Below are 12,113 nucleotides of genomic sequence, written 5' to 3'. Positions count from 1 at the left end.
TTTTTTAATTTCATTCAGCAAATTTCGAAATCTCTGCAGAAACTTACTCCGACTCAGCCATCTCACATCTGTGTGTAATATCAGATCTGGTTCTTTTTCATTGAGTTGCATTTTGAAAAGTCTCTTTTGAAGCGATTGTCCTCTGATGGAATTCACGATTTTGAAAGCGATGTCCATAACACTTTTAGTATTTAATCTTTTGCTGGTTAACACTTGTTGGTGGATGATACAGTGGTAACTCAAAAAATCTTGGAATTCATCATCCTTTTGGCACAATGCGATGAATCCATTAAGATGCCCAATTATTGCTTTAGCTCCATCTGTTGTTACTGATACAAGTTTAAATAGTGGTAATTTAATTTTTTCAATAAAATGTCTGAATGAATTAAAGATATCAAGACCTCTAGTTCTTTCTTTTAACGAAACCATACCCAGCAGTTCTTCTCTAGTGGTAGAATCATTGAAACCCATGCTAATAAAAACAAGCAACTGAGCTGTATCACTGACATCTGTAGATTCATCCAGTTGTAAAGAATAGGACACGCAATTAGCAATATCAGCACGCAGTTGTTCACTCACATTTTTACTCATTTTTTCGATGCGTCGCATCACAGTATTTCGAGATAATTGCACATCTCGAAGGGCACTTTTAATTTTATTTTTGTTCTTAAATTCAAAAAGAGAATCTGTTTTTTCTAAAAATGTGTCTTTGATGAATTGACCATCAGAAAATAGTTTATTTTTTTCAAGAAGATGACTCACTTTAAGTGATGCTACAGTTACTGCTTTAGATTGTAAATTAAGTGTCATGAAGAAATTTTGTTGCGTGAATAATCTGGATTTAAGTTCCTCTAATTTATTTTTTCTAAGGTTACTATTTGGTGGAAAATCTGATTGGTGTTTACCATGGAGTGCGTTGAAGTGCCTTTCTAAATTTCCTATTTTGGGTATAGCCACGGAAGCATTGCAAATCAAACAGCAACATTTTCTTTCACCATTACAAAAAAGTATTCTAGTTCCCACTCTTGATGAAAATAATACATTTTACTCTTTTTCGTAGTATTCATTTTAAATCAAAAGGTATTAAATTAACATATAAGTACTGTCCAGTTATTAAAACAGCAAAAGCAATGCTTACCGATTAAAACACTTTAAGTTGCGTGAACCGGGAAAATATTCTGTCTGAACAGCTAACGTAGGATAATTGACGAAGATAATTTCCGAATGAGGAAGTTGTTTCCAAAATAACCGGACAAACACACCACCATTTATTGCTCTGTTTGGTTATATTGTTATAAGAATCAGTTTTGAATGCCTTTGTGATATTTCTCTAAAGCTATTTCTGGAGGTCACGCCCATAAAACAATAAAAACAATTTGCACTTTCCAGTTTATTGGACTTTTCTGTTAGTGCAATCTAATTATAAATGGGTAGTAAACTCAATCTTATTGCATTTGCAATAATACCGACAGCTGGAATTCTGTGAGATTTTACTTTATTGTGGTGAAATGTGTTTCTCCTTCAGTGAAATCTTCAATCATGCAAAAAAAAAAACAAAAATAAATTTTCAAAATCTGATCTTCATACCTATTTTTGAAGCTTCATAAAAAAAAAAAATAATAATAATAATAACACGCAGGTAGCGAAAGCTGCTGCGCAATATAAAATTTTTGTAGTATACCTGACTGCACAAATCGAGGGATGACTGTATATTTAAAATTCGTCGTGATCAACCGAAATTAAAGACGCAATCGACTCGTTAGCCACCCCTGATCTATACAATCCTGCCAAAAGTCATGGATACTTGTAGTTTGGGAGAAAACATACAGTTATTCAAAGAAATTAATGGGGTATTAGCCCATTTTTTGTTTACTCTTGTAAGCATCAAAAACAATATTCAATATGACATTGAACCTTATCAGCAATGAGCAGGGCTTATGAAGTGGCATAGAGATAGTATCATGCAAATTATATATAGGCTGTTTAAATATCATATGGAATAATTTTTAGTATTACTGTTACCCACATAGTACAAAGGAAGCCAACTTTTGTTTCACTTGCCAAAACTAAATAGAATAAAAATAATGGTAAAATAAATAACTAAAAAAAAAAAAATCTAAAAATAAAAAGAAAATAAACAACCTATACGTTTCCTTCCTTGTGTGACCTTTGAATTGCCACACACTGTTAGTCCCGGCACAAGATGTCATCTAGAGCCTGCCACAGATGTCAGTCCAAAGCCTAATATCTGTGGGTAAACCCACAGAGGGTAGAGGTTGACATTTTGTAGATATCGATGTTTAGTCAGTGTTGTTCTTGATTACTAGAATAAGTTTATCCCCAGTGGTAAGTTATTCCATTAATTAACAACATGCTGGCTAAAAGTAAACTTTAATATTAGTATTATTTTGGCAATTGATGCAAGGAACCAAACTTATATAACATCAGCCCATAAAAATAAAAAACATAAAAATAAAATAAAAAATAAAATGAAAAAATAGACAAAATTTGTCTAATGCTTCATAAATTTATTCAAACTATCCACTTGCACAATGCCAGACGGAAGTTTTTTCTAACAGCCAACTGCCCCTGCCTCCATGTTTGTTTTCTGAACAAGAGTATAATATCATCAACATTTCGCTTATGCATTTCATTCAAAACCTTAAATGCCTCAATCAGATCTTGTATAGGTGTAGTTTCCAGATAATACAATTTTAAAAACTGAAGTCCTTGGCAAGAGTGCCCTTTCTTTTCCTTAATTAATTCTCATTGCTTTTCTATGCCCCTATTCAAAGAACCCACATCCTTCTTAAATTGAGGCTTCCAGGCCTGTTCCAATTCTTAAGATGTGGCCTAACCATGGCTTTGTACTAGAGAAAATAAATTTATTCTCTACAAGATGAGCAGTGGTCATCTTATTTACTCTGATTACTCTCATTGACCACGGCTTTTCTATCATTATCAAACATAGACATTAAGCCTGATTTACGTTCATCGGTATCATTAATAAATATTGAAAACAACCATGGCCCTAGCACTGAACCTCAAGGAACTCCATTCATGACACTAGTCCAAAAAGAGCAGTGGTCACTGATAATTACTCTCTCTCTCTGCATTTTCCCACTGAGTCACTCCTTTATCCATAGAAGTAACTTGCCCCTAATGCCACATTGCCCCATTTTGTACAGCAGAATTTTATGTGGAACAGTGTCAAAAGCTTTTCTGCAATCTATGTATATGACTCAAATTATTTTTTGCATTTGGTTCCTTTGTTATTTCATCAGAGTATCCAGTCAGATAGGTCACAAAATATCGTTTCCCTAATAGATCTATACTGTGAATGCAGTATAACTACATTTCTATGTATATGGTCCTTCATTATTTCTTAAACCTGTATATATATATATTTTTTTTTACCTAGGAAAATAAGTCAAACTTACAGATCTGTAATTACTCGCTTCACCCTTTGATCCCTTTTCTGAATTGGGGATACATTCACACATCTCCAGTCCATAGAAATCCCTCCCCCCTCTGAATCCAAAGATGCTTTCACAGTCATGGCTAAAGCTTTTGCTTTCCCTCTTTTTCTGCCTCTTAATATAATTGGATAGATCCCACTGCCCCAGGTACCTTATTTACGATGAGCTTCAGCAACCCCTCTTCCATCTTCCTTTCAGTTATCATAAAATTCATTTAGTTCCCTCTTAGAATTTGATATGCTTTTGATATCCTCATCCCTAAAAACATTCTCTGCATGTGAACATAGATGCAAGATATCTATTCAGTTTGTCAGCAGCCTGAGCATCAACAGTTATACCATTCGTATCTAGCAGATCCCTTTCCTTCTAGTGTTTATATAAGGAAAGAAGCCTTTGCTACTTTTCTTTTTCATTCTTTTTCATACTACTCATAATCTCCCTTAGCTGCCCTCATCTCCTTTGTGATTTGATTGCAAACTAGTTTTATATTTACTGTAGGGTTCAGTATCACTTGATAATTTTTTTTTTTCTCCTCCACAAATCTCATCAGTTCATCTGACATTCATTTAGGTCTCAGCATTTCTTAGTTTATATAAAAGGCATCGTAGCTTCTATGATTATTTCACTGAATGTTTCTCATTTAGAATTTTCTGTTGGTGATATCATCAGTTGGTCAGCCGAATGGAATGAACTCTGAGACCATTATCATTACCATTATGAAAGCAAAACCCTTCCATTTGGCCACTTCTTTCATAGTGGTTATATCTTTAAGTAAATTGTACATCAGTCATGATTACTGCCACTTTCCAATTTGATAGAAGCTAGATATTTTTGTCAAGGGTCTTCACCAGGGACTGATTAATTCTTCACAGCGAGAAGAAAGCTCAAAAAATGTTTCTACCCTTTCCAATTCAGATTAACTCAATCTTGTTGTTTTTCAGTCCCAGGTTTGAAACCACAGTCAGAAAAGTAGCAGCGAAAGTGTTAACATGTCGATATCTGGAAAATTGAAATTCTTTGTTATAAGACGTTCTGGTTTTCTTTCTTTTTTTTTTTTTTTTTTATACTGCCTTTTCATACTGTGATTTTAGATATACCACAGGTGTAATCATATCCCACAAAACAAATTATGAAAAATTAGCATGTTCAATGAACTAATTTTATATTGGAAACTGGAAAAAGTGAATATTGTATGTACTTGTATCTACTTTCCAAGAGGGGAAATTAGCTACTATATTCACTTCAATACATTCAGTATTCAGTTACAGAGTAATTTTTGTAAATAACAGAACACGTCACAGACTAATTAATGTAAACACTCAGTTTGTTCCCTCAACTAGGGATGCAATAAAAGAGTATATCAGTGGAACACTAATTATAAAGAGTAATCCTATCTCTATCTCCTGATCCTCTCTCTGGAGGGGAATACACCTACCATCCATCAAGTGCATTACATTTAGTTATAAAGTAAATTTTTGTAACCAGCAGCACATGATATTCTTTGTTTGACTAGAAGCTACACTTATAATAGAAAAAAAGAATATAAATTAATATAATATAATAGTTTTGGAGACAAAACTATACGTGAAATGACAAGTTATTTATGGAGAAATCACATCACTTCACTTTGGCACTTGGATAAAGCAGACAGTTTGGTTTTGATATAATTTTCTCAAAACACAGACTGAATTCTAGGTTGTCAGAAATAAATATGCATTAAATAAAGTTAAAGATTATTGAAAGAGTTAAGAGTGGCAAAATAAATGCAGTATATTTTGTGAGTGTGGAACTGCAGAAGGAGCATCCACAGTTGGATAAAAGAGGAAGAAAAATTGCTTTCATTCATAGACTCTGTAGAAGATGAAGTAGGTCTCCAAAGAAATAAAACTAGACTTTGTGAAAAACAGTGCTTATACAAGTGGTATCTACAGAAGTGTAGTGGAATATTATTAAATGGGTTAATTTTGAAAGCACAGGCACTTAAATTTCATAAGCTACTTGGTGCAGATGATGATACATTTAAAGCTTCTGAAGGGTGGCTTTGGAGATGGAAGCTTCATCGTGGTATATATCATGTTAGTCTTGTAGGTTAACATATGGTAATCTGGCGGCATTACTGCAGCAGAAGTGTTTCCTGGATTTTTGCATAATATGATTCAAGGTGGTGAGTTCACAGATGAACAATTGTATGGCTGTGATAAAAAGCGCTGTACTATAAACTTCTTCCCAGCAAGTCACTGATATTAAAAAGGCACCCAAAAAAAGGAGCATGAAAACCGAAAAAGAGAGAATTACAGTGTGCAAACAAGACTGAAAATCACTAACTAAAGCCATTGTGCTTCAGTAAACGTTGAATTCCCTGATAGTTATCATGAAATCTCTATTTGTGATTTATAAAGATAGCTCCAGCACCTTTTCTATCGACCGCTTATTTCCTCTTTCCTCCCCCAGCCTTCAGTCTCTCCCTTACTCTGTTCACTTTCACAGCGTAACCCCACACAATCTAAATTTAAAAAACTTTCAAATTCCATTGTACAAGTATTCCTCTCGGCTTCTAACCTTTTTAGTGCTCAGTCCTACTGAGTTTTTTTTTTTTTTTTTTTTCAATTTTTGTTTTTAGGTCCTAGCCACTGAAATATCAGGAAACTAGGTGGCAGGACCTGCCAGAGTACTTAGTTAAAATACTTGTGTACCTGGTCTGCCTCCACAGGGCTAAGTGTGGGCAACAGTGGGCCCCAGTGGTCCAACAGCTAAATGGCTAGATGAACAATGGTACACGGCACTACACTTAACAATATCCATACATTTTTAAATCTCTGGCCTTTACAGTGTACTGTAACACACGACAATGTATACTACGTGGAGATGGGGGACACCCTTGTTGCCATCAGACCCTAAACACTTTACACTTTGCCCAGCTCATCCTTCAGCTGATGTCCTGAAATCAAAAGATGGCAAGATCTCAGTTGCATTTCTGCCCAAGAACACAATTGAACTAATTCAACCCATGGATCAGGACATTATTCGAGCCTTGAAAGCCTACTATCATGATGAGCTACTTGCTTTTTGGAGTTCAGTTGTGAACTTACTCCCATGTGCTTCAGTAAACGTAGAATTCCCTGATAGTCTAATACAATATTGGATTAGCATGGGAGAAAGCAAACTCAGCAGTAACTGATAAACTGCTGTAAAAAATGTATTGGAAAATACAAGATCATTAATGAACTAGCATTATTCAGCTTCTCCATTATAGACTCACTCTGCTCATAGAATTAATATTCATTTCCTTGTTCAGTTTGTTCCTGAACCTCATTATTTTTCCCACAAGTTGGAGAAAGTTCTTTCAACACTGCCTGAATGGAACCTTCGGAATTCACAACGGGAATAACAGTAGAACTGGTATGAAATTATACTTTCTCAGTTACAATCTTATTTATCAAGGATCGCAATCGCATTCGGTCTTTACATAAATTTGAAAGTCTTCTTTACACTTTGTTAGTAACTTGCTATGCATTTTTCTCATTAACATAATAGTCTCTGTTATTTGTTTCTACATCTCTTAATCCTGATCTACCTCTTTATTAGCCGGCTGGGCTAGCCAGGTGGGTAAAGTGCCTGCCCGGCAACCCAAAGGTCACGAGTTCGAATCCCGCCTCGTGCTTGGATCAGAGTAAAATGCAAAAACTTTGGGAGGTGCATTATGGCCACAGAAGCCGATGCGCCAACAACTAAGGAAAAAAAAAAAAAAAAACCTCTTTATTAAAGAGGAAGCAGTAATATCAAGACCAAGAAAGATTCCTTTTTTAGCCACTGTACTCATCCTCTACCTTTTAAGGGAATGGCCCTCTCAGTATGTTTTACTGTCTTCCATTCTCAGTCTCATAAGAAGAAGGTAATGATGTTGATCTCACTAAACTAGGAGATGCTGTAGGTAGTGCACCAAGTCTATTGCAGCTGAGATGGATTGTTTATCAATTCGGTTAAAATTTCCCTATTTCCTGTTACCCTCTATCACCTTCTGTCAGTCTTGCTGTGTTAAATGCATTGGATTTATTTTGTCCATTGCTTCTTCTTCTAGCTAATTTTTGGTTTTTAGAGTCCAGGAACTGTATTTGATCTCCTAGACATATTAGTACAAAACAATAAATATAATTGCACAAAACTTTTGTGAGAATCACAACTCTCTACAAAATGTTACAAAACTCCAAATAAACAGGTAAAACAGTGTATATAAACGTGTCTACAATCATCTGTAGGTTGATTCATCAACAGGACAATATGATCAAAAGAATAAACAATCCAAAATTTCAGCTCAAATTTAAAAACAAATGCAAATCAGCTTTGAAACAAGCATGAAAATACTAACACAAATGTTAACCACCCCTTTAAGCCTACCAATTAGTATGTCTCCAATGCCCATTTATCAGCCCCTCCCAGACAACACATAGGTAGGGCACCTAATCTGGCTTAAGCAAACAAATAGAAAAATCAAGCTTGCTGCCTCAATCTCACTATATCTAAGAGCACTTAGTTCACTGTTTGTCACACAGAAAGACCCCAGGCCAGTTCCTGTGGCTGTATCCACTACAATATTTTTTTATTATTATTATTTTTTATTTTTTATATGTAGGCACCACCCATGAAGTATTGGCGTCTATGCCGTTGTCCAGCTGTCAGGTTTGCATATGCATCACACATAGTACAGCCTTCCATTCCATCAGCAATTAGTTTTAGATTAATATAATTAATTAACCAGTTAATTAATACTCTTCTGTATAGAAGTTAAGCATTGTTAATAAATCTGACATAGTATTATTGTATATTTACTTGTCCCCCACCATTTCCTGGCAAACCATTACTGCTCTGCAAAAGCTAAAAACTGAGTATTTAAAAAAAGTAAAAACTAAAAAATTGGGTAAATAAAAAAAAAAAGGTATTTATTTTATAAAATTGGGTATGCTGATTCTGAAGGATACCTGAATTCCTAAAGGAACACCAAGAAATGCAGATAAACATAAACTTTGAAAATTTGTTACGTAATGTAATTCCTATGTTGCTGCCATCCTAAAATTTAATAAATAATAATAATGTAATGTTTTTATATTTAATATTAATAAAATACATGCATCTTAAAGTATGCTGAGCTTTTTCTTAACCTTAATTTTAACTGATGTGTTTCATATTCAATTAGAGGCAACTTCATTGAGTTCCGTAATGGACTTATCAATATATGTCCTGTTGGAAGAAGCTGCTCACAGATTGAAAGGGAACAGTTTGCTTGGTATGATAAGGTAATGGTTGATAAATAAATATATAAATAGAATCATCATAATTTTATACTTTATGATATGAAATGATCATTAAATAATAAAAAGAGATTACATAGCCCTTGGTGACTTTTTAGCACTGATATATATATAAATATGCATTTTAAGCATATTTATACATATCTAGGCAAATGAACACTTTCATGTGAGTGTTACATATTTAAAAGAACTAAAAATGCAGCAATGCACAGACCCCAGGGGCTCACATCTGGTGAGTATGGGCTTGGCAAACCCAGGGTCCTGATCTGGATATCATCATTCTTCTCTTTCTTGGTGATTCCTTTCTACTTCTCTCTCTCTCTCTCTCTCTCTCTCTCTCTCTCTCTCTCTCTCTCTCTCTTTCTCTCTCTCTCTCAGGGTAACTCGGGAATTTTTTTTTTTTTTTTTTTTTGGCTGGTTCAGCATAAGCCTCAGGCTTCCTTGTACCACATGACTAAATAATAAAAGTACACTGCTGCATTCGGTTCACCAGCAAAGAAAGCAATTTTATGAACTTCAAATGAGTTTTAGTTACATTTTGTGACTATTAATACACAGCTGGTAGTGCAATGGTCTTAAGGTGGCAGTTGCTCTAGTCAGATATTCCAGGGTGGCTCTTATTTGAATAATCGAAGAATAGTGGCTGAAAGGAGAGAGGGGTCACAAATAATAGAGACAAGAGTGGCTATGCATTCACAGAATGACCTTTGGAACAGATTATTCAGGTTGTCCATTATCAAATGACTACAAAACATTTGGCTGATTCTTTCAGTAAGAAACCTTGCATTTCATTAACACTGAAGGTTTACTGCATGCCAATTAAACAAAGCTCATGACATTGATACTCTTCAATTTTTGCTAAGATTATTATGCATCAAGACTCATATGCATTAAATTAACTTATTGAGTAAAATTTTAAAGTTATAGACTTTAAAATTTGGAATTTTGTGAAAAATTCCAAATTTTAAAGTCTATAACTTTACAAAGATGAGCAGATTCCAAATCTGCTCATCTTTGTAAAGATGTGCAGTTTGGTCATTCTGAAGCTTTTGATGTGATTCACATGGTTATATAATGAAAATGGGGAAAAAGAGGAAGTTCTATTTTTCAAGGTCAATTAATTCATTATGAAGAACCACTATACATTTAAAATTTTTAAAAGAATTGCACACTGCTTTTAAAAACTTCAGAAATATCATATTGCCTTGATATTGCAGAAAAGTGGTCCCAATGACATTTAAGTGAAGTAAATGTATGATTTGGGTGGGTTTCATTTTACCCTCTTTTAGTAGCACATCTTTCCTCTGAAAAAAATAATCCCTGTTGTTCTTTCCTTAGATTTTCTGGTATTTCTGTAAACTTTTAGAATTATGCACAAAAGACATTTTCAAGCAGTACTAAAGATAAGAAAACCATCAATTCACCCATCAAGACCTATTCTGTATATTCTGTACAATTTTGTATTCTTCTTCCACTTACATTCTGTTATCTTTTTGTTTGTAACAGCTGCTACCTGTTACACACAAATGTATCCGCTTCCCAGACCATAAATCCATATATTGGTGATGGGGAATATACTATGCAAGAAGGATAGGTGGAACAGGACCAAGGGCAAAAGTTGATGACGTTATAGAGCAGATATCTTTCAAGGGCACAAAAGGTGATATTGTTGTACACATTGGAACTAATGACATTAAGAGTAAGAGATCTGCAGCTTTACTCAGCAAGTACGGAAATGTTGGAAAAAAAAGCGTGAGTTAGGGTTTAATGTGTTGTTATTTGGTTTTTAGGAGCATTAGCAACTAAGGCCATATTGCTCCGGGATATGCGGTGGTCATTCCCTGACCTTTCCGCATCCTCTGTATTTGGTGGTCACGGGCTCGAACCCCGGTCTAATCAAGAAGCGCGTGTTACGCACTGCTGCTCCTGCCCACTTGGCTACGGAGACGCCGGTTGAATGTGAAAGTGTTTGCAATTCTGCCCAGACACGATAGGAGGGAGTATAAGATGAGAGCTTTGTCAATCAATTCGGCCATGGAGAGATTGTGCAAGGCCCAAGGGGTAAAATTTTTTTTTTTAGCTGGTCTGTGCTTCTTGACAGGAGAGACTGCTTCAACAGGGATGGAGTACGCTTAAATAGAAAGGGTGCAAGAATATTTGCCGATGCTATCGAGGCAATGGTAGGTGAGTGGAAAACTGCTAGCTTGTGGGGGGGATACACAAACTAAAAGGTTAACAGTGCCCGCAGGCAGAGGCAAAAGTGATTCTTGCACTTCTTCTATTGGAATGAGCAGCAGCATGGAAAGCAAGGCAATTGAGATTTCCAGGAGTCGTAGTGGAACAAATAAATACATAGGCTATGTTTTTTTTCTTAGTTGTTGGCACATCGGCTTCTGTGGCCATAATGCACCTCCCAAAGTTTTTGCATTTTCTACTCTGATCCATGCCCAAGACGGGATTCGAACCCGTGACCTTTGGGTTGCCAGGCAGGCACTTTACCCACCTGGCTAGCCCAGTCGGCAGTCTGTGTTAGGGTAACTAAGAGTAGAAACAGGTGCATGTATACTTGCATGTACACCAATGCTAGGAGTACAGTTAATAAATTTGATGAGCTTGAAGTGCTAGTCAAGTCATCAAAGGCAGATATTGTTGGGATATCAGAGACATGGTGTCACACAGATATAAGCTGTGCAGAATTGGAATTTTGGGAGAACAATGTGTACATTATGCTGTTAGTTAAGAAACACACAAAATCTAAGGAAGTGCATCCAATTTATGTTGGTGGACAATGCAATGCAATGCAATGTTCAGTCTGTTTGGTGTGACATAAGTACTGGAAAAGGAAAAATGAGAGTAGGTGTGTGTTATAGGCCTAATAAATCTCATGAGTATAATGAGCAATTGGGCAGAGAAATAGTGTGCCAGTAAATTAGAATGTCTTATAATGGGCGATTTTAACTTTCCAGATATTGAATGGAATTTGTGGGTTGTTCACTCACACAGTAGCAAGACTTTTTTGGATTTATTGGATGACTGTTTTCTATAGCAACATGTTTGAGAGGCAACCAGAGGGAGTAATACTCTTGATCTGATTATCAGCAGTAATTATTCATTCATTAAGAATTTGCAGATAAAGGAACCACTGGGTGACAGTGATCACAATGTACTGGTGCAGGAATTACTTAAAGATGTAACTACCATCAAGACTAAAGGGAAAGGCTTTTGCTTTCATAAAGGTTACTACAGGGGTCTCAGAAGTTTTTAAATTCTGTACAATGGGATCAACTTAACATTGAATTCTAAATGGGAAGCCTTCAGGGACTTAATT

At 35.4% G+C, this 12,113-nt stretch overlaps 1 protein-coding gene across 3 annotated transcripts in view; it reads left to right on the top strand.

Annotated features, from left to right (window-relative positions):
• The window catches only part of Pmm2 (phosphomannomutase), a 117,185-nt gene that overhangs the window by 67,754 nt on the left and 37,318 nt on the right, over nucleotides 1–12,113 (top strand). For all 3 annotated transcript variants that reach the window (XM_090377018.1, XM_090377017.1, XM_090377019.1), the window contains exon 5: nucleotides 8,671–8,770. In XM_090377018.1, the coding sequence (XP_090233144.1) occupies nucleotides 8,671–8,770 (100 nt within the window). The remainder of the gene's footprint in view (nucleotides 1–8,670; nucleotides 8,771–12,113) is intronic.

Source organism: Mastigoproctus giganteus, chromosome 7 (assembly GCF_048544385.1).
Source record: "Mastigoproctus giganteus isolate SK-2022 chromosome 7, ASM4854438v1, whole genome shotgun sequence".
NCBI classification, from domain to species: domain Eukaryota; kingdom Metazoa; phylum Arthropoda; class Arachnida; order Uropygi; family Thelyphonidae; genus Mastigoproctus; species Mastigoproctus giganteus.
This window is presented reverse-complemented; position numbering and strand designations above follow the sequence as displayed.